General features: G+C 48.0%; 1 protein-coding gene across 1 annotated transcript in view; it reads left to right on the top strand.

The window, feature by feature from the left end:
- Positions 1-23,625, top strand: part of TBC1D22A (TBC1 domain family member 22A) — a 414,384-nt gene that overhangs the window by 112,425 nt on the left and 278,334 nt on the right. Inside the window, 3 exon segments of the mRNA XM_031656180.1 lie at positions 5,614-5,687; positions 18,539-18,667; positions 22,181-22,243. Coding sequence (XP_031512040.1) covers positions 5,614-5,687; positions 18,539-18,667; positions 22,181-22,243 — 266 coding nt within the window.

Below are 23,625 nucleotides of genomic sequence, written 5' to 3'. Positions count from 1 at the left end.
ATTCATGGGCATTTTAAAATACGGCATCACTCAAATGAACAGCCTTGTGCATAGCCTTTGCATTCCTTTGCAAATCTCTCTGTAGAATAGGTTTCTTAAAAGTTGCTGCCCAAGGCCGGGAGCGGTGGCTCACGCCTGTCATTCCGGCACTTTGGGAGGCTAAGGTGGGCGAATCACCTGAGGTCAGGAGTTCAAGATCAACCTGGTCAACATGGCCAAACCCCGTCTCTACTAAAAATACAAAAATTAGCTGGGCACAGTGGCACTTGCCTGTAATCCCAGCTACTCGTGAGTCTGAGGCAGGAGAATCGCTTGACCTCGGGAGGCGGAGGTTGAGGTGAGCCGAGATTGCGCCACTATGCTCTAGCCTGAGGGACAGAGCGAGATTCCATCTCAAAACAAACAAACAAACAAACAAAAAGAACAAAAAAACCTTGCTGCTTAAAGGTTATATACTTTTGAAATTTGACCAACAAAAAATCTATGCCAGTATACGCTTTTACCAAACTGTGAGAGAGTGGCTGTTTACCCAAAGTCTTATCAGTATTGGGCATTATCATTCATTAAAAATGTTATCCAGCTTATTTTTGACAGATTTCTTGTTTTAATTTGTTGTTTGATCACTATTGAGGTGATGTGTCTTTTCTTTTTTTTAAAAGACAGGGTTTCACTCTGTTGCCCAAGCTGGGGTGCAGTGCAGTGATCATGGCTCACTATAGCCCCAATCTCCCGGGCTCCACTGATTCTCCCACCTCAGCCTCCTGAGTAGGTGGGACTAGACGTGCACACCATCATGCCTGGCTAATTTTTTTTTTTTTTTTTTTTTTTTGTAGAGACTGGGTTTTGCCATGTTACCCAGGCTGGTCTCAAACTCCCGGGCTCAAGTGATCCGCCCGCCTCAGCCTCCGAAAGTGCTGGGATTGCAGATGTGAGCTGCTGTGCCCAGCCTGAGGTCATATGTCTTTTACACAATATGTTTACTAGCCATTTGCATTTCCTCTTCTGTGTATTTTCCAGTTTTCGTGGGCTGTTCATCATCCTACTTTACTGTGTGCTGCTAACCTTTTTATATATGTTGCATGTATTTTTCAGTCTGTTATTTGTTGGTTGCATATCAAAAGTCCTTCACTGTACAGTCATTTCCAATCTTTTATGTAGTTAATTTGTTAATACTTTTATTTATAGTTTCTGAGATTTATGTCTTGCTTAGGAAGTCCCTTCCCCCACCAGGATAGTTTTTCCTAGTGTTTTCACTCTTTCCTTGACACACAGACACACACTCATCTGCCCACCTGTTTAGATCTGTAAGCATCTGGAATTGTGTATGGTAAGATACATGGTCGAATTTCCAGATACCATATTGTATGACCATCGTTGGTTGACTGCCCCCTGATTTGAAATGCTATTTTTTTGTGTGTGTGTGACGGAGTCTCGCTCTGTCTCCCAGGCTGGAGTGCAGTGGCGCGATCTTGGCTCACTGCAAGCTCCGCCTCCCGGGTTTACGCCATTCTCCTGCCTCAGCCTCTCGAGTAGCTGGGACTACAGGCGCCCACCACCTTGCCCGGCTAGTTTTTTGTATTTTTTAGTAGAGACGGGGTTTTACCGGGTTAGCCAGGATGGTCTCGATCTCCTGACCTCATAATCCGCCCGTCTCGGCCTCCCAAGGTGCTGGGATTACAGGCTTGAGCCACCGTGCCCGGCCGAAATGCTATTTTTATCATAACTAAGTGCTCATAAATACATAGGCTTGATTTTGAACCATTCATTCTGTGTCCTTGATTTCTTTGTCTTAGTCTGTCTCTCTGAACCCTGTTGTCTTAATTCCCGTAGCTTCATTATATGTTTTTCTTATCAGTTAATGTGAGTTTCTTCACATTATTCCTTTTGGGAATTTTATTGGCTCTTCTTACGCCAATCAAATTCCAGGTAAACTTAGGGTCAACTTACCAAGTTTCAGAACACATAAATATATCCCGTTGGAATTTTGATTGGGTTTGCATTGAACTTGACGATTTCTAAAGTGACACCTGACAGCATTGTAATTTTGAGTCTTAGATCCATGTATTCTATTTAGTCTGTTGTTTGAGTCTTCTTGCTTTCAGCTCCCAAATATCTCCTTGGTCATTGCTTTACTTTCACTGCCATCATCACCCCTACACTGGGCTTGTGAAGTAGTCCATTGAGTGGTCTCCTTATGACCACTCTTGGCCCCCCAGTCTCTTCTCCAGGATAATCCAGGCTTTGCATTAACTGTTCCCTGGGCTTTGACTACTCCCCTGCTGGCCTCACTCTTCACTCAGTTCATTTCCCCTCATTCTTAGATCTTATCCCCATTGTCATTTCCTCAAGGAAACCTCCCTGACCTTCCTAACAAGGTACAATTCCCCATTTACGGTTTCAGGGCACCCTTTGCCTCTTCATCTGAGCACTCAGGGTAGCTGTAAGTTTACTTTGCTCTTCCTTGGAATGGGAGGTGAACTCTAAGCACAGGTGAACTCTCTAGGCACAGTTAAGCTCTATAAGCACAGGTGAGCTCTGTAAGCACAGGTGCACTCTCTTAAGCACAGGGCGGATCTGGAAGCCCAGGGGACTCTCTAAGCCAGGCAGGCTGTCCAGCACAGGGGTCTGTGTAGGCACGGGGACTGTGTTTGGTGTTGCTCACATTTGTAATTCCCCTCCTCTCCCTGGCCCAGAGGAAGAGCTTCGTAAATGCAGGTTGGTGTCAGTGAGCGTGGTGTTTCCTCCTATTTATGTAAGTGTTCAAGTGAACACTTGTAGTTTTCTTCGTGAGGTCTTGTACAGTTCTTGTTAGGTTTATGCCATGTTATTTTCTTTTTGCTGGCAGAGGAGGGCTATTGATTTCTGAATGTTCCTGTATTTGGCCATCTTGCTTATCTCAGAACTCCGTTTCCTGCCATTCTCTCGGTTCTGCGTCTGTCTCTGCTGGCGTCATTCCTCAGGCTGGTTGGGTGCAGATGGTTGCAGCAGTTCTGACCCCCACATCTGACCCTGGTAGCTTTCAGTGGAAGAGGAGTGGGTTGCCTCCAGGAACTTCCCAAGAACCCGGCGGAGTGTTCTCAGAAGCCCTCAGCTGTCTGTGCTCAGTGGCTTAAGTAGGGGCCTAGGCCCTTTGCTGACTCAGCCATTGGTGAGGTGTGGCCTAGCGCTGCAGGGCTCCAACCAGGCCCACCTGTGGGTTCAGCGGCCTCTGGACTGAGTCCCCACCCACAGGGCTGCTGCAGGGAGGTGTGAATACTTCGCGAAGCTGGGATTCTGCTAGAAAGATGCACCAAACACCTCTGAGGATGGTCATGTGGCTTCCCTGTCAACCCCATTCAGCATGTCGGTAAAGCTACAAGATTTCCCGACGTTGAACCGTCCCTCCTTCATTCTTTACGTGTATTATTCTTTGACTATCCTGCTGCTGTGCTTTGATCTCCTAAGGTTTTACTTTGGATCTTTTTGTCTGTATTCAGAAGTGAGATTTGTCTGTGCTACAAAAGTCTTTCTAAGAATGGAAGGGACGTAGTGGAAAGACCCTGGTATTGAAGGTTGCTTAGCTCCTGTGTGACCTTGGTCAAGTCACTTAACCTCTCTGAGACTATTTCTTTCGTATACAATAGTGATCACAGCCCTAAGTAACACAAGCTTGTTTTGAGGATCAAATGAGATAAGACGTATGAAAGCTCTCTTTTAACACCAAAGCTTGAGCAGAGTTAGAGCCTTGTCTCATTATGTAGATTCAGGATTTTTGAATTTTTGTGAATTTCTTCCAGTGAGGAGAGAGGTTCAGAGAACATTAACAAATAAGTTTCCTCTCAGCTTTTCCTCATAAACCATAATCAGAAAACCAGAGTTATGCTGAGGGAGAGGCACTGGGAACATGGTTGGTAAACATTACATTATTGGTGTTCAGATATGAGGTTCCTGCTTTTCATAATATCCTTAGGGTACTGGGGAAGATTTGATATTTTCTGAGATTGCTGTAAAATGCAAGTTACTGCTGCGACTGTCGCCCAATTATTCTGTACTTATTTTACTTAGACTTTAGTAATTGGAAAAAGATTAGATGTCAGGACTTTGTATTTTGTTGATTATATTAGCAAAGTCTTCTCTTTAATCATTTCTTTTATTCCTGTTATTAATCATTAGCTCCAAGCTGTTAGGAGAAGAACCTAATGGTAGATTCCTAACTTAAAGGAAAGAATTACTTGAGTTTCCGTGGGATTGGGCAAGTGTTGCTATACCTAGACATTGAAATAGATTCTCCCGCCCTTCAGGGCATGGGAATGAGACACTCAAGGAGACTCAGAAGGTCGATGGAATGCGGGGCCCACATCCTTACCCCTCTGCCCCGGTGCTTGTCCTTCCCTGCCCTTGGAGGTGCTGGACCTTGCTCCAGGACCCCTCTGCCTCTGGCCAGCCCCTCCCCTCTCGTGATTTTTTCTACTTGTGAGTATTTATAAAGCCTCATTGACTTGTATTAGACTACCTTGAAGACTTTGTCTGTGTAGAATATGGCCACATCCTTAATTAATGGTGTATAAAGACAAACTTATCTCCGTGAAACGATTTCTTTCAAAACCAGTAGTGAGAAAAAACGGCATCATATAGGTATGCTTAAATAGTAAATGGAAAGTGAGATGGATGAAAGAAAGGAAAACCAATTAACATGATCAGGTTGTGGTAAAAGCCTTCAGGAGAGAGAGGGAGGTGGGAGGGAGAGTGAGAGAGAAGGAGGTGTGGAGGTGATATTATTATTAAATGATACCGGATGACATATTATTGTGGTAACGATGCCGATGATGATATTATAAATGATATCCGATGACATATTAAATGATGCGATGACATGACATAAATGATGCGATGACATATTATTATAAATGATGCGATGACATATTAAACGATGCGATGAGCGGAAGACATATTAAATGATGCGATGACATTATTACGCACGATGCGATGGCTATTATTATTACACGATGCGATGACATACGATGATGCGATGACATGATGATGATGACATGATGATGCGATGACATATTTACGATGCGATGATGATGATGCTTTACGACATACATACGATGCGATGACATAATGACATGATGGCTTATACATGTCGATGCGATACATATAAATGACAAGTGATGACATTATTATTAAAATGACATTAAAATTACGCGACATTAAATGATGGGAGGGAGAGAGAGGAGGAGGTGGGAGGGAGAGAGAGAAGGAGGTGGGAGGGAGGGCAGGCAAAGGAGTGTGGGCGGGCTGAGGCTGGTAGCCCTGGACTTCCCTGGTTGAAGGAGGGAAGGGGTCATGGGGCCTCACCTGTCCCAGGGTAGCTGCAGGGGCACTGGGGATGCCTTTTGCAGACATGTACTCGGATTCTGTTGTAAACAGGTGACCGGTAGCTTGGTTTGAGTAGAATGGTCACTTACCTTCTCTGAGGTACTGAAATCAATTGGTATCTGAAATGTTGATCATTTAGTTTAATTTGTTGACGGGCCCGTTCCTACGTAAAACAGGTGGAATGTGTTAAAGCACTGGGGAGGTTTGCTAACTTTTGTAAATCTTATTTCTCCTTGTCTCTTTTTTCATCAACAGAGGAATTACGGAAGTTGAGCTGGTCCGGAATCCCTAAGCCAGTGCGTCCAATGACGTGGAAGCTCCTCCAGTAAGTCCCACCGCGCCGCCCATCAGCGCCTCCTTCCTGTGCACAGGGACTGCGGGCGTCTGGCCTGAGTAGGGCCTGACAGCCACTGCCCACGGGTTTGCCCTGGCTTTGTTGCAGCGATAAAGGCCTTTGCTATGGCTAAACTGACATTTTCCATTCTTTGCTTAATTTTAAGCTTGGTTTGACAGCACTGGCAGAAAACAAGGATAGATCATAATTACGACAATGGTGTTTTTTCCCCTCAGATTTTATTAATAGAAAATCTTTATATGTTCCAGCCTGTGATATAGAAAGGTTTCAGCATAGATGGTTATTTCAACTCTGAGGAGTTGAAACAGGGAAATACGTTTTAAATTTGTTTGAGATATGCTGAAAACAAGGACATATGTTTTACCAAGTTTTTTTTGTAAGTATTAGTAGTGTTGTTAGGAAAAGAAAAAAGTGGATGAGAGAAGCGGTTTGTGTTTCTTGGGTGGAGTGTGGAGTTCCGGCTGCCTCAGCTATAGCGCTGAGCTGCCTGTCTGGAAGCGCTTTGGGAAAGGTTGGGGTAGGCGGTGGTGACCATCAGCACGCCCTCGTACTCTTAGCTCAGGCTTACTATTGCAAGTGAGTTTGGCCCTGCCGACCATTTCAGAATTGGTTATAGACAGTTTTCTTCTCTTTTCCTTTTTCATTATTTTTGGAGCTAAGTCAATAGTGTGCTCTAAGTGTTTACTCTAAATTGGGTCTGACTTTTAGTATTTAAAAGACTCTTCCTGGCTAATGAGTCTTAATAAATTTACAGCTTAGTACCTCATAATCCTAAATGCAGATGCAGCTCTGAACAGTGAATATTTATTAATTAAATATTCTTTGCAATTAAAATTAGACTTGCTGCGATTGCTTACGTTTTGGTTTTGTGCTTTTATATTTTAACCTAGTTTTCCAGTTTATATCCGGTTTTCTAAATGTCCCCTCAGATAGGTTGCAAACTTCTCAGGTTAGTTTGTAGGAAGTTTTGATGAAAATACCGAACTGCAGTTTTCTGTTTGTTAAGGATGTGCCGTGTCTAGGTGGAAAGTCTCACGTGAGTTATTTTATATTGTTCTTTCTCTTCTAGTTCTCAGCCTCCGCGGGTTATGGTTCCACTTCCCTAATGTGTGTAGCATAGGGGCTGATGTGGAAATGGACACTCTGGTTTCAGGGGACAGAGGAGCAGAGAGGGAGGTGACAGACAGCCCCACTTTGCTGGTTGTGGACAGGAGGGCAGGCGGGTGCAGGCGGAGTCTGAGCCAGGAATGCCGGTGAGGCAAGTGAGAGTGTGTGAACCCAGGAAATCTGAGACGGTCTCAGTTGGTTTAGAAAGTTTGTCTTGCCAAGGTTGAGGGTGCACTGGTGACACAGCCTCAGGAGGTCCTGGCGACATGTGCCCATGGTGGTCAGGGCACAGCTTGGTTTTATACACTTAGGGAGACATGAGACATTGATCAAAACATGTAAAAAGTGGTGAGGGAGCTTCCAGGTCACCGATAGGTGATCCACGAATGGTTACATTCTTTTGAGTTTCTGATGAACCTGTCCAAAGGAAGCAAATCAGATGTGCATCTGTCTCAGTGAGCAGAGGAGTGACTTTGGATAGAATGGGAGGCAGGTTTGCCCTGAGCAGTTTCCAGCTTGAGTTTTTTAGTGATCTTGGGGGCCCAAGTATTTTCCTTTCATAAGAGAAAGCCTGAGCATTCTCAGGGCTTTGTCATATGAAAGGAAAGACACATGCAGTCCTTCAACCATCATTCCTTCCAGGGTCCTTTGCTTGGGAGATGGAGATGAATTAGACACTAGCCTGCCATTAGGAGGAGGTCGGGTGCTGCAGACTTGTGGTGGGACAGTGGTGGTGGAGGCCGGGACTACATACTGTAGGTTGGACAGGACACAAGTATGAACCAGGGGGTGGAGGAGTACCACAGCGTGGGGGCAGTTTAGTGCTGAGGGTCAGCTCCTGCTAGGAGGGGACTTCACACCTGGGATCCGCAAGGCCATGGCAGGTGGGGAAGGAGGGGAGGATGGGGAGTCTTGCAGTCACAAGGCACAGGGATGAACATGGTGGTTCTTGGCCCTCTCTGGGCTTGGATTGACAGATGAGTAGAAAATAAATGTTACGTCAGGGAGCAAAGCTTGTCCTTGCAAGTGTAGGATGCTAAGAAAGGGTTCATGAGGATGCCAGGTAAGTCTTCTTGGGGAAGGTGGCATCTTACGTGACATCTCAAAAGGGATGTTAGTGTTCTCTCTGCTAGTGGGAAGTGGGGAGGCTGTAAGAGCTGGGGCACACAGTCGGGGTGGGACAAGCAGGAACATAGGCTGGGGTAGAGGGGCCCAAGAGGAGGCCAGGTGACAGGCGCCCTACTGCCCTCCCTATCGCCCCATTGCTTGGGTTTTATCCTGAAGGATTTAAGGGGGGAGTGGTGAGCCTGTGTTTCTGGAAGAGAAAAGCCTTGAAAGAGCCATTGGTTGGTTCATTCTTTCATCCATCCTATTCATCCATTCCATTAATCCATTGCATTCATCCATTCATTCATCCATTAGCATTTATTGAGCACTTTGTGTTTTAGGCACTGTGTCCGGTGCTGGGAAATAGCAGGCAGGGAAGAAGACCAAGTTGTCCCCCTGGGACCCGCAGAACAGACGGTAGATGGCCTGTCTTTTTCTCTTACCCTCTCCAGCCCCAAGAGACCTAGGCCACATGGAGACAGAGCCCGTTCTCTCAGGATCTTATTCCCGTGCTCCCAGTGCACTGCTGCCCTGTGTCTGTCCCTGGCTGAGCGCTTGCCCTGCATCAGACCATGCATTCAGAGGTTCTTGCGGACAGGCGTGTGGGCAGGCAACTCCAGGACCCGGCTGTTCTTGCCCAGTGTCTGGCTTGGAGGAGCAGTGCTGGTTGTAAGGGGAGGCTGCTTCTGGCGGGCTCTTGGGAGGGGACTAGAGCTGGGACAGGAAGAACTGGGAAGCGACAGGGAAGGGAGTTGAGGGGCCAAAGGCTACAGGGGTGGGGTAAGAGGACTCTCGCAACTAGAGTAGGGAGCAAGCGTTGGTTCTTTTTCCGGGAGCAAGTGCTCACTGTGCATTCGCCACGCTCCGTGCCCTGTGTTGGTGAGCACTGATGCCATCCAGCTTGTTGGTGAGCACTGATGCCATCCAGCTCCCCAGGCAGTCATGCTGCACCATGGCTCTGGGCCTTCTGTAAGAGTAGAGATTTGGGGAGCACAGTGCACGATGCCAGTCACCCATCCCCGAGTCAGCACATGTTGCTCACACATCTGCCCTCAGCCAGGCCCTCTGCAGGTGCTGGGGTTACAAGAACATCTGGGACAATGGTGGGGACTGGGAACTCAGCAGGGAAGGGGTCTCCCCAATCAAGGATGCCTCTGTATCATTCCCTGAATCCCAGGGTTTAAGCCTGGCTTCCAGTTCAACTGTCCTGGGAGCTTTTCCCGATCCTTGTGTCCGGGCCCATGAAACAAATTGGAATCTCTAGGGTGGACTCAGGCGCCAGGCTGTTGACTGACTCCGGCATGCTGCGAACCACGCAGTCCACAGAGTGCCACCCTGCGGCTAGGCGGGGGATGGGAGGCGAGGGTGCGGGAGGTTCAGGCCTGCCCTCTTCACCTGTGGGTTTCCATTCTGGTCACATGTTAGTATCACCTGGGGAGCTCAGGAAATCCTGTTACCTGAGTTCTTAGGGGTTCTCACAGGTGCCCAGGGTTGGAGACGGCTGCTCTAGGACCCTCAGGCTCCAGTGGGACAGGGTGGGGTATACATGAGCCACCTGGGAAGCAGGTCATTGAAAGTCATGCGCTATGCCTGCCACTGCAGGCAGCACACACCTGGGCTGAGGAACCTGGGCAGGAGAACCCGCCTGGGGCGTTGGAGGCCCGCGTGGGAGGAGAGAGGCTGAGTGAGACTCGCTGAGAGCCACGAGCATGTCGTCTGGGAGGGCTCGGGTGAGTAGGGTAAGATGGGAGGGGTTTATCCCAGTCCGAGAGTCCGTCCAGGATCCAGAGGTTAACAGTTACACCCAGAATTCAGAATTTATCATTTGTCCAGCTTAAAAAGGCAGATAACCAAAGCTGTGCTTGAATGGGAACCTATTTCAGGGTCTGGCACACTAATGACTCTTTTTCATTGTGTTTATGATTTGTAATTAACATGATTCTAGTAGCCTTATTTTTAATTGATGAGTGGGCAGTGCCACTTCAATGAAGAACGATGAGAAACATGACTTGTCTTTTATGAAAAACTAACATCTAGTCTAGAACATACCGTTCAGCCACAAGTAATACTACTTAATGTTTACATTTTATGCAAGCAGGGTAGTAACTTTTTAAAAATTACTGCTATCGAGAATCACATTTCTGGCTCTTTTTAAAATAAGTATTTCAGAAACATGACACAAAAACTAATTAAACATTGAACATTTGCATTAGTGAGTCTAATGGTTAAAAATGATGAGTGAAGCTCCAGTATTTTCTTTCTGCAGTATGTTGAGGTAGGTTTGCATATGAACACAGTGGGAGGGAACAATTTGATTTTGGTGTCACCGGGACAATTTAGATATAAGTATGTGCATGCATTGTTTTACATTTATGATTAGTGTTTGTATAGCATGCTAATACAGCAATTAAGTTTTCTGTAGTTCTGTCATTTAAAATTCATTGCATACTTGAATGTATTTCATTTGCATAATTTCTAGTCTTGCTTAATTATTGAAAGGCCTCAACTTGCATATGTGTGTTTTCCTGTAGGGATAGGAGTGTCAGGAGCTCACGTAGGGTTTTTATTGCCTGTGTTCCGATCATGACGTACTTGCCTTTTCGAACTTGTGTTTCAAGTTAAGTTTAAAATTTGGGGAGTGGGAAGTATTTCTGAGAGCCGTCTTTGTGGGAAGTATTTCTGAGAGCGCTTTTAGTGGCCACTGAATGCAGATGATGTCAGGCTGCCTACACCACGGCCTAGCTGACCACCCCTGGTGGCCCACCCTGCCCTGTGTTGAAGGCCGGGCCCCTTCCTGGCACGCAGGCCTCTCTCTCCTGGCTGCTGCACGCGGCTTCATTGGCCAGGCTGTTTCCGACCTTGCCCCGGGCCAACCGGCACACATTTCCCTGTGTCCTCCATGCTCTGTCTCTCCCCACCTCTGTCTTCTCCACTATCAAAACCAAACCCAGAAGCGTGTGCTCGTTCTTACTTGTCCCAAGTGAGCGCACGCGTCTTTCTCCCTGAGTGTCAGGGCTGTGGCCCCCTTTGGGTCTGACAGAATCGCTGCACGTCGTGATCACTCGTGCACTCAGCGAGGAAAGACTGAGGGTCCCTTCTGGGGCAAACAGCGTTCCAAGCCCTCGGACGAACATTCCGCCCTTGTGGACCTCACATTTTGGTGGGAGAAGATAAACATTACACCGAGAAGTAGATTTGATGTGCTGTGGAATGTGAGGAGTGCTTGGGGAAAGGCCTGGGATCAGCTTGGTGGGATGGTGAGGGCCGAGGAGGGGAAGGGGCTGTTGAAGTAGCTGGGTAGCGGTCAGGGTGGGCCACTGAGGAGCTGACTTTGAGCGAGGACTTAGAGGAGCTTGGGAGGCAGCTATGCAGGCGCCTGGGGGTGCATTCCTATCTGGTTCATGCTTTGGAGATGGCTTACCTGTTCCCTCACTGTGTTTCCCATCGGGGAGTAGTGCCCACCAGACACAGGTGATGAGGAGGGAGAACAGTAGGTAACCGGAAGCAGTACCGTGGGCTCCTCCTGCAGCCGGGGAGGTGGAGACCGAGAGGGCGCTCTTGTGGAAAGGCGCTGCCGGCTCTGCACAGACTGAGAGCAGCGGACAGTGGCTGTCCTTGAAAGGGCAGCCATTCAACAGCCTGGGCTCGGTGACCCCTGTGGTCTGTTGCAGCTCAGCTCTGCCATCGTGGCCCAGAGCAGCCACAGGGAATCCGTATAAAGGAAGTCACACAGCTGTGTTCCCATAACACTTCATTTACAAAAGTCGGTGGGCAGGATTGGCTGGTGGTCAGTTCACTGACCCTGTTCTGGATGAAATTGGTCTCAGCAGAGGAACGGTACGTTCAGAGAGAGGCACTGAGGCAGGAGAGGTGTGGCATTTAAGGAATATTTAAGCAGCATAGTAAAAGTGGGAGGGGCCACGGTGAGTGATGAGTGTCGGCCTCTTGGTCAGAGAAGCAGGAAGGGCCAGGCCCGCAGGAACCGTCAGCCTAGGCAGGGCTTGGGCTTTTATGCTGAGCATGATTAGAAGCAATTGGAAGTTTTTCGGGGTGGTGGTGTTAAAATGATGGGATTTTCACAGGGTCTCTGTGGCCAGAGTGTAGAGAAAGGACTGTGGAGTCTGTGTCCACCCACTGATGGACAGTCCCCTATGAGCCTGGCTAGTCTTCAGCGTCTCGATATCCAGGGCTGAGCAGCGGGTGGGAGAGTGGCTGGGGCTGGGTGAATGAATGTTGTTGTGTGTGTATCTGTGAGCGGCTCTCAGCCTGCGGATTTGTCCCCAGGTCTTTGGAGACTTGGGATCACATGGCTCTCCTGAGCAGTGTGGGACCTCAGGTCAGGAGCTGGGGCTTGGCTTCAGTTTGCCTTTGTGTCCGTGTGACTCTGGGCATGTTAACCACATTTCCTGAGCCCGTCTCCTCGTCTGCAGATAGGGACAGTAACAGCCTTCTGTGATTAGTGGGATTAAAGCAGCACTGTGTGAAGCACGAAGCCTGGTGAGGACCCAGCCCTTCCTTAGTTCACCTACGGGTATGGCAATTTTGGGACAAAGAAAAAGAAGTAATCTTCTGTAATTGTTACTGCCAAGAGACAGACAGGCTTGAAATAACAATGAGGTGAAGACAGGTCTGGATGAAGCCCGTGACTCTGAGAGGGTTATCTGTGAAGCTGACTTTAACTTGAAGTAGAAGCTGGTTTCACTCAGGTCTGGCCGTCACCCCGGCCTTGTAATTTTATGCCTTCCCATCACTGGGGGCAGGGCTGGATACCCAACAGAAGGAGCTCTGTGTCTGGCAATCAGCCAGCACATCCCAGTGAAAGAGGCCTGATTCTGGAGGTGCTCAGGTCGGGGGGTCGTTAACCACCCGGAAGGCACTGCAGGATCATGCCCGGCACTTCCATGCATACTCGGGGCTGGTTATTCTTTTTGTCATTGTTAGAATTTTTTTGTTTTTGTTTTTGGAGCGGAGTCTCGCTCTGTCACCCAGGCTGGAGTGCAGTGGTGTGATCTCAGCTCACTGCACGCTCCGCCTCCCAGGTTCACGCGATTCTCCTGCCTCAGCCTCCCGAGTAGCTGGGATTACAAGCGCCCGCCGCCACGCCTGGCTAATTTTTTGTATTTTTATTAGAGATGGGGTTTCACCGTGTTAGCCAGGATGGTTTCGATCTCCTGACCTCGTGCCCGCCTTGGCCTCCCAAAGTGCTGGAATTACAGGCGTGAGCCACCACGCCTGGCCAGTCAGTGTTAGAATCATGCAAAGCAATACGCTCTTTGGAATACTACTGTTGCCTCATTTTATGGGAAAATAGATGCCAGGTGGGAATAATGGCCACACCTTTGCTCCATCACGAGGACTCTGAGTGTCTCCCTCTGGAGTGCATCTTGGCAGCTAGACTGTTCTGTGCCCCTCTCCAGAATACCGTAATTCACCGAGCGATTGTTTTCTGGAGAGAGTGTTCTCCCCTCAGGCACCTCCTCCCATTGGGTTGGGGATGCGTTTGACACGCGTGTAACCAGGCTGTTGGGTTGTGACCCACTGCCCTTTCTGCCAGGGCTACTTGGAAATCACGCATGATGAACCTTGAAGGTATCCGGTATTCCTCTGAGCTAAAAGTTCACTGTGGGACGTTTACTTCAGGAAGTAATTGACATTATTAGCTGATGTATGTTTTAGAATACTGGACAATTAGAAATAATCAAAATACTCACAAACTGGGGAAAGGTGACATAGAAGTGCGTATGATGGAAGCCAGTGTCGCCTTCCAGATGCATGTTTTAGAACAGGGTGGGCAAATGTTTTCAGTTAAGGCCTAGATAGTAAATATTTGAGCCTGTGGACCGTGTGGTCTCTTGTAGCCACTCCACTCTGCTGCGATAGGGCAAAAGCAGCCACACACAGCACATACACAGATGGGCTGTGCCCTGTCCAGCAAAATTTTATTTACACAAATAGGTGATGGGCCTTAGTTTGCTGATTCCTGTTGTAGAACAGGACTTCATGACAGTGGGAATATGGTCATGATTTTAAAGGGAAAGGACCAGTCATAAAAGATTCATAAACTGGGCTACATTAAAGTTAGGAACTTCTCTTCATCAAAGACGTCATTAATAAGGTGAAAAGGCAAGTCACAGAAGGAGGCTGTTTACAGCAGGGCTCACGTGTACTATCTAGATATGAACGCGTGTGAGTCAGAAAGGAGGAGGCAGATGGCCTCATAGGAGAGACTAATCCATCTGTCCTCACACTTCACAGATGCAGACACCCAACGGCATCCCTTTGTCTCCTGGGAAATTCAGATGAAAACGAAATGGAGCTTGATAGCTACCACTGCAAAGCCATCTGAAAGGCTGATGCGAAAAGGTTCCAGTGTCAAGTGTTGGCAAGGATGTAGGACATTGGGAATTTGCACACACTTCTGACGGGAGTAGAATCACTTTGAAAATCCTTTAGCAAAGTCTTTCAGAGGTATGCAAACCTAGCAGGCCCACTCCCAGGTATACACTTAACAGAAATGCATAGCATGTACCGTAAAAGGGAGCTTCAAGAAATTTTAAAGCAAAAACTGGAAACAGCACAAATGTGTGTTAACAGAATGGATTTCACACACGGCCGTGTTACGCAGCAGTGGAGGAAGGAACTACTGTGATGCATTATAACATGAATGAGTTTTCAAGTGTAACACTGAATGCAAACAGCCAGACAGAAAAAATGCCACTTAGGAGGGGAGGAGGTAAGGGACGGTGACTGAGAGGCCTGCTAAGACGGTGATGGTCTGGCTTTTACCTGGGTGGTGTTGACAGGTGTGTTCAGTTTGTGATAATTCACACATGATTTTGGGGTATGCGTTTATATAAGAATGCTGTACTTCAGTAAGCATTTATTAAAAAGAAGTTTCAGTGGTGTGATCCTAATGTGTTAACACGAGTGTGCCTGAGTGTAATTGATAATGCAGAATAGAGGCCAGTGGAAACTGGAGAATGGAAGGAAGGCCAGTGCTCACACAGCTGAAGTCTGGCTTCATGCTCGAGGCCTGGACTCTCTGAGTCCCGCTCTCCTTCAGGTCAGCTTTTCCTGACGGACCTGCAGCTTGTGATTCTCCCCTCCCGTCAGAGGGTGGCCGCTGCAACTCCACACTTGCCACATTCACTTTTGTTCACAGCAGCAGCCAAGGAAAGCCCTGGCTTGGCTCCTATCCCCGTGTTGGGCCACCTCTCCACCCCCGAACTGTCAGTCATGGTGACTGGAGGATGGCTTAGCCGTGTAGCTTAGCCCGGTGGAGACCTCTCCTGAAGGAAGAGGCTCCTCATCCGGACCGCAAGGGTTGGGCAGAGGGAGATATGGCACCCAGAGCAGCTTCAGGGCTCTGTTCCAGCGAGGATGAGTAGTTGTTTGGTGACTACCACAGTGATGTCTACTACAGACGTGGAAGCACTTTCAAAGGCAGAAAGCACCGTCCGGGATGTATTTGTTCATGCAGTCACTCGTTCATATGTGATTCACCCAGTGAAAGCTTGTGTGCCCGCCATCTGGTTGGCACCATGAGGGGCTGGTCCTGAGCGAACTTCCTCCTAGAGGCTGCTGGAGGGCTGGATGACCAGCCCTGCCTCGTGGGAAAAGTGACTACTGACCAGGAGCCTGGTCAGACCTCATGGGAGAAGTGACCACTGGAGACACTTGAGGGATGAGAAAGACGTGGCCAGGCACAGCAGTAAGACTGCCAGGAAAAAAAACAAGGAGAAAAACTTTTTCTTTTTTTTTTGAGACGGAGTCTTGCTCTGTCGCCCAGGCTGGAGTGCAGTGGCATGATCTCGGCTCACTGTAACTTCTCCCTCCCGGGTTCAAGTGATTCTTCTGCTACAGCCTCCTGAGTACTTGGGATTACAGGCACGCATCAGCACACCTGGCTAGTAGAGACTGGTTTTTAGTAGAGACGGATTTCTACTAAAAACTGGCTGGTTTTTGGTAGAGACGGATTTCACCATAATGGCCAGGCTGGTCTCGAACTCCTGACCTCGTGATCTGCCCGCCTCAGCCTCCCAAAGTGCTGGGATTACAGGCGTGAGCCACTGCATCTGGCCGAAAATCTTTTTTAGATAAGATACAAGAACACTAATTATAAAAGAAAAACTATCAACTGGACTTCATGAAACTTTAAGACCTCATCTGTTTGAGACATAAAAGCAAGCCATAGGCTAGGGAGAGGAATGACAGTACATACGAAGAAAAGAGAGATTTGTATCTAGAGTGTGTACAGAGCTCATCGAGCTCAGTAATAAGTTGACACACAAGCTGGGTAAAAGCTGGGCCAAAGATTTGAACAGATACTTCACTAAAGAAGAGATGCGATGGCTCCATGAAGTCTCTCTTCTTTATCATTAATCATGATGGAAACGAAATTAAAACCACACCCAAAAGCATGGCTGATAGTTGGATTCACAATACCAGGTGTTGGGAAGGCTATGTAGCATCTGGAATTCTCATACATTGCTGGTGAGAATGTAAAGTGGAGTAATTTCTTTGGAAAAAGAGCTCACAGTTTCTTAGAAAACTAAGCATATCCCAGTGTTATGGCTCAGTAACTCGACTCCTAGGTATTTAACCATGAAAACCCAAAGCGTATGCCCACGAAAATCCTGTGCAGGAATATAACCAACCCCCAACTGGAAACAACCCAAATGCTCATTGACAGGTGAATCTTTAACAAACTGGCGGATCAATTCAAGGGATGCAGCTAGAAAAAGGAAATCACAGCTGATTCATGTAACTTGCATCCGTCTCGGAAGGCGCTGTGCTGCCGAGTGAAGGAAAAGCTCGCACAAAGCGCAGGTCCTGAGTGACTGCATTTCTGGGGAGTCCTAGGGCAGCGTCAGCCATGCACAGTGAGGAGGTGAGCGCCTCGCCGGCCAGGGTTGGGATGGATTGCAGAGGGTACTGGGAAGTCTATGGGGGCAGGGGGATGGAAGTGTGTATCTTCTTTGGAGTAGTAGTTACATAGCTGGAAGCCCTTGTCAAAAGCCACCAAACTGATTGCTTAAAATGGGCGCATCTTATTTTATAAATTAGAATTGGCCATTTATATCTGGGGGTTTTGCATCTGCAGATTCAACCAATTGTGCGTCGAAAATACTTGGAAAAAAAAGGCCGGGCGTGGTGGCTCACGCCTGTAATCCCGGCACTTTGGGAGGCCGAGGCGGGTGAAGAACGAGGTCAAGAGATCGAGACCATCCTGGACAACATGATGAAACCCTGTCTCTACTAAAAATACAAAAATTAGCTGGGCATGGTGGTGGGTGCCTGTAATCCCAGCTACTCGGGAGGCTGAGGCAGGAGAATCACTTGAACCTGGGGGGCGGACGTTGTGGGGAACCAAGATCATGCCACTGCACTCCAGCCTGGTGACAGAGCAAGACTGTCTCAAAAAATAAAAAAAAAAGTAACAGTGCAACAAAAGATAATATAAATAAAAAACAACAGTATTATAACAATTACTTATGTAGCATTTACCTTGTGTCAGGTGTCATAAGTCATCTAGAGATTATTTATTCAGGCAGATGTGCATAGGTTACATGCAAATACTGCAGCATTTTATATAAGGGTCTTGCATAGCTAAGAATTTTGGTATTCTTGGCTGGGCGCAGTGGCTCAAGCCTGTAATCCCAGCACTTTGGGAGGCCGAGACCGTCCTGGCTAACCCGGTGAAACCCCGTCTCTACTAAAAAAATACAAAAAACTAGCTGGGTGAGGTGGCGGGCACCTGTAGTCCCAGCTCCTCAGGAGGCTGAGGCAGGAGAATGGTGTAAACCCGGGAGGCAGAGCTTGCAGTGAGCTGAGATCCGGCCACTGCACTCCAGCCTGGGTGACAGAGCGACACTCTGTCTCAAAAAAAAAAAAGAATTTTGGTATTCCAAAATTCCCATACTTAGGGACAACTATATATTGTCAATAATGTCAAGTTAAAAAGTAGAAATAAGGCAACAGAAAACATGAAATCCCAGGCAGTCTGGCCCAGGAATCAGGCTCTTCATGACCTCCTTGTGCTGCCTGGCCCTTTCTGACTTCAGGTCCCCTTCACGTACTGGTGCTGCGGCTGCCACAGGCCCATGAGTCTTTGAAGATGGCACATTTGCATAAGTGACAGTACATACACACGTATGTGTATATGTGCATGCATGTATACATGTATATGTGTGTGTGTGCGCGTGGTTGCTGTTAGACTGTTCAGACTTTGGAATCCTTTCTGGTGTATGAGACCTCTAGAGAAGGGCTTGTTTAATCTTGCAGCCCTGCTGTAGAAGAACCTTGGGCCCACCTGCTGCAGAGCCTGTGGGACTCTTGTCTGGCTGAGTGGAGAGGGCCTGCACCGGGAGGCTGGGGACGCAGGCCCGGGCCGCTTCCTCAGTGCTGTCAGGAGTGGCGCTTGTGTTGTGTGGAGCTGGCTGAACTTCGCTGTGTGTGTTTCATTTTTCCCAATTTGTGCTCCTCTCTGTGTCAGATTTCAGAATGCCAAGCTCAGGTAGGATGAAGCCTTTTTATTTCTCACTTCCAACAGGGACTCCATGCATTAGCTATAACCATGTATATTTTTTGTTTTTTTTATTTCTCACCCAGGGTTACCTTCCTGCCAACGTAGACCGGAGACCAGCCACTCTCCAGAGAAAACAAAAAGAATATTTTGCATTTATTGAGCACTATTACGATTCTAGGAACGACGAAGTTCACCAGGACACATACAGGCAGGTGGGGATCCTTTCTCTTTTTCGTATGTTGCCTGAAGTACTTTGTTTGGTGTGATTTATGGGAGGAAATGTTTTATGAAAACCATGTGGAGTTGGTCAGAGTTAAAGATGCAGGTCCCTGATTAGCTCTCAGAGTTTTATTTTCTAATAAGTACATTTTAAAACAAATAATGGCAGATTTCCTCTGATAGTACTATCTTGCTTGTCTTCAGTTCCCTCTACAAGAGGAGAGTATTTTAAATTGAGGTTACAAAATAAATGCCTGGGATTCCTGAGACCAGCCTTGGTGTGATGGTGGGAGTTTGTATCACAGTGAGCTGCTGTCTGGTGATCAAAGGTCATTCCTAAAGGCCCAGCCCAGGCATTTAGCTGGATGGCATGGGGACAGAGAGGTTGCTTGGGACTTCACTGGCCCTGGGCTCTTTGGTCCGGTTAGGGATGTGATACCAGCCCAGGAAAGGAGTGTTCATCAGCTTCGTTTTGCAGGGGACACACTTCAGACCATAGCGGAAGGTGTAGCCAAGTTACCATTTTGCGATTTAGTTTAATATAAAGTGTGTCTAATGATGGTTTCTTAAATAGTCAGTTGACAGATGATGTACGTACTGGGAAAATACTTAAAATTGATTTATGATTCACACTACACTCAGAATTTGCTGTTAGAATAGCTCTTTGAGGACTTTATAGTTCTCACTCTCTTTGTAATATGTGAAAGGTCAAAATGGTAGCTCTTAATTGGCATCATTGGCTTAGCTATCTGAAATCAGCTTGTGGGTTTCCTGATGCATGGCAGGAATGTTTCCCTCTGCAAACCCTGCTTCTAGGTGAAGGAGCTTTGCCACATTTTCTCTCTCAGACATGGGATAGCTACAGTTCTTTGGTAGTTGGTTTTATCTGTTAAAAAAAAAAAAAAGGCCAAATATACACCTTACCTCTGTTACGTAATAAAAGATTCTTTAAGTTAAATGCTTTCCTGGACGGCATCTTCCAAGATGGATGGGACACAGGGCTGCAGGAGGAAAAGTGACTTAGGAGTGAGGCTGTGGCAAAGCGGCCACCTCCATTTCCTTCCAGGCCGGAGCTGCCTGTGGCCCGTCTTGCCTTCTGTCCCACACCAGGGCCCCTGGGCCTCACTGGGCCGCCACCCAGTTACTCTGGGAAACGGATTTGATACACAGATTACTTTGGATTGGCTTAAGGAAATATTAGCTTACCTGGCCTCCTTTGCCACTCCACTGGTTTTAGGAAATTGATAAATTTGGCATTATTTTGAACCCGTTTTTTAATGCATTTTAATTTCAGAAAAGATTTCAAAAGGATGACACTAGCATCTATCTGCGAGTTTTACCAAGCAGAATTCTGTTATGAGTTTTTGAAGAGAAAGTTAATTACGAACAGGTTGCATGCATCTTTATTTAGTTACTGTGATAGGTAATAAAAAGATTCCAGATTATTGTGAATTCCCAGACTATTTCTACATTAATACAGATTAGACATGCATCCGGCAACATGGTAGTTTTTCCTGTCTGCCTGATGCTTTGAGGCCTCTTGGAACTGTGCCTTCTACGTTCTCGCCATCACCATTTCAGGCAGAGCTGGGCCCAGTGGGGGTTTGGAGACCCTGGTTTCTCCTTTACATCCACTTAGGTGTTTGACCTGTGGGCTGAGCCCGACCGGTCGTCTGACCCGCAGTGGGCAGTGCCGCCCCTGCACACTGGTAGAGGGAGCAGGATGGGGGTGGTCTCGGCAGGGTCCCCACTCGCTTTCCATCCTTTCTTCATTTGATTTTTATGTGCTCACTCTTCTGCTGAAGATGTTATGTCAGAGCCACATGGAGTCAGAGTTAAACGTTCATCTGGTCTGTCTGTTCCTCCCTCAGTCAGCTCTCTTGTGGCCTTTTTCTGACTTGCCCAGTTCTGTGTATCATGGGAGGCCGGCAGGATGGAAGGAGGGATGCATAGAGCCCCACGTGCCCAGCCTTGTGGAGGACCGCCTGTCTAACGTTGGAGCCTCTCCTGACAGTGAGGATGATGGCACGGGTCGGGTCTGGTGGGCGCCGCCTCGTCTGCTTAATAAATGTGTGACAGGTGCTCCTTTGTAAGGGGCGCTGTGCTGGCCCTGGTTGTGCAGAGGTGGCTCAGACCTGGTTCATGCCCTGCAGGAGCTTACGCTGTTCATGCCAGGACAGATGTGTGTCCACACAAGTGTAACTGTATGGGAGAGCAGTTAGGCCTCCAGGACACCCTGACAAGAGACCTGGGCCCTTGTTCCTGCTGGCACCTGGACTCCTGCATGGGGCCAGCTGCAGTCCTTTGGCCCTGCCTGTCTGGATAGAGTAGTGCTGCTTCTGCCTCCTCCTTCTCGTCCTCCTCCTCCTGCTCTTCCTCCCCTTCCTCCTCCTCCCCTTCCTCCTCCTCCCCTTCCTCCTCCCCCCCTTCCTCCTCCCCCCCTTCCTCCTCCTCCTGCTCTTCCTCCCCTTCCTCCTCCTCCTGCTTTTCCTCCCCTTCCTCCTCCTCCTCGGCAGCGCTGCTGCTGGCAGGCCTCCTTTGGCATGCATCACAGATGTGTGTGCATCTCAGCTTATTCCATTTGGCTGTTGACTCTCAGTCTTACTTGATGTTCACCAGTAACCTTTTGAGATACTTGGAGCAGGCATTTTGTAGACAAGGAAACTGAGGCCTGGCCACAGCGTGATAAGTGGCAGAGTGATGGTGTCCCAGCCTCCTGGGTGTTACAGTCCTCTGTGGAGATGTGCAAGGATGGGGTGAAATGAAACGCAATCGTAGCATCTCCCTTGGCATTAAAATTTGCCTGTTTCCCTCAGCCCATTGGCGCCATTGTCCTGGATAAACGGGAGCGTGGGCTGGTGTGAGATGTTCCCGTGGGATGCTGGGGGCCAGCCTGTGATGCCAGCCCAAGCTCATAACACTCTCGTTTGGTTGCTTCTTGAAGCCACAAGTGTCCCCCTCTGCAGTGTTGGGGACTTTATTATGACTGTCATGTCAGATGGTGGCCAAGCAGGAACCAGCTGACACTAACAGAGGCTTTCAAATGCTTCCTTTGAAAAATGTTCTAGATTCCCCCAGGACTTCATAAAGTGGAGAAAAATGTGGCCTCTGTCCAAGAAGAAGCTGTCACAGCCGAAAACGTGTAAACTATTGATGTACTTGAATTGCTCTCTGTGTCAGAGGCTGAAAATCGATGTTTACTAATTGCTGTGGCTGATGTACTAAGCGGCCGAGGCCTGCTCTGTTCCTAATCACGCCGCAGTGGCTGCTGGATGGGGTCAGTGTTAAGCAAGCCTGTTGCCTAGGACTGGGCAAGCTGTTCGGAAAGAATAGACTTTGGATGCCTCCTTCAGGGGAGAAGGCGGTAACAGAGAACAAGAATCCTCAAGGAGAGAGCAGGGTAGAGGCAGGGGAAGGACTTCCCTCAGTGTTGCGGTTGTCATCATAACGCTTGCAATGATGTTTGTTGTCACGTAACATAAATGTCTTTTCTCCTGCTTCTCCAGATCCACATAGACATCCCTCGCATGAGCCCTGAAGCGTTGATCCTGCAGCCCAAGGTGACGGAGGTAAGACGCTCTTGCCGTGAGGCAGTTCCCCTTGTTGGGAGTGGCTGATGCCCCCTGTGCTAACCAAACAGTGGGTGCAGCCGGAGGTGCTTGCCCAGAAGCAAGGTTGCTGTGGCGAACTGCCAGTGCGTCTGGCCCTTGTGGACACAGTTGCTGACAGGAATCTTATTTGTTCTTTCAGTGTTTTTACTGTATAATATTGACACACAGCAAGCAATGTATGTAATACACATGTGTGGATGTATGCACTCATGATCCACCACCAGACTGAGGAACCAGAACCCCCCAGTGCTGCCCAGCGACACACATGGCCATGACCTCAGGCCTGACCCAGAGCACTGAGGCTGCTTATGTATCCCCCACCCCCTGCAACCCCCTTCCTGGATGACGCTTTCTTGCCTTTTATGTTTTCGATTCTTTGTGACTTTCATTCATGGGACAGTAGGAACACAATGTATTCATTTAATTTGGGTCTTTTGGAGCTGCATCACTCTTTGTGTAGTCTGGTCTCTGCCTCTTGTTTTTTTCCTTAATTTATTTAGAGACAGAGGCTTGCTCTGTCTCGCAGGCTGGAGTGCAGTGGTGTGATCCCAGCTCACTGCAGCCTCCACCTCCTGGGTTCAGGTGATTCTTTTGCCTCAGCCTCCCTGGGCTGGGATTACAGGCACCCACCACTGTACCTAAGTAATTTTTGTATTTTCTGTAGAGATGGGGATTTGCTGTGTTGGCCAGGCTGGTCTCGAACTCCTGATCTCAAGTGCTCTGCCCTCCTTGGCCTCCCAAAATGCTGGGATTACAGGTGTGAGCGACGGCGCCCGGCCTCTCTCATTGTTTTCTAAGATTCAGCGAATCTGTTGTATCTAGCTGTATAATGGTTTGTTATTTAAATATTCCACACTCTCCTTCGCCTTCTTCCTGTTGGACATTTGGGTTGTTTCTGATGTTTTGCTGTTAGGAAGGGTGCTATCTGGAGCCTTCACGTACGTTTCTGCAGGTGCCCACAGGTAAGGTTTCTCTAAGGCGTTTACAAAGCAGTACAATTACTGCATCACTGGGTGTGGTGTGTGCCTGTTGTACCTTCAAGATAATGTCCACACACTTCCCAGACGACCTCTACCAATGCATCTCCCCTCTGCAGGGTGTGAGCGTTCCCTCCGCGCGCCGCACTTCTTTGCCAGTTCTTCATGCCGCGGACTTCTTGTTTTTGTTGCTCTGGTGGATATTCCTACTGGAGTCCTCAGTTCGTTTCTCTGGTTGCTCTCAGAGTTAAGCATCTCTGTATATTTACGGATGTCTTCTGTCTTCCCCCTTCTGCAAAATGTTCCTGCCTTTTGCTCATTTTTCTTTTGGTTTGTTGATTCACTCTTTCATGAGTTGTTGAT

The sequence above is a fragment of the Papio anubis genome, chromosome 16 (assembly GCF_008728515.1).
Source record: "Papio anubis isolate 15944 chromosome 16, Panubis1.0, whole genome shotgun sequence".
Lineage (NCBI taxonomy): Eukaryota > Metazoa > Chordata > Mammalia > Primates > Cercopithecidae > Papio > Papio anubis.
Note: the sequence above shows the minus strand (reverse complement) of the source record. Positions and strands in the feature narration are given on the sequence as shown.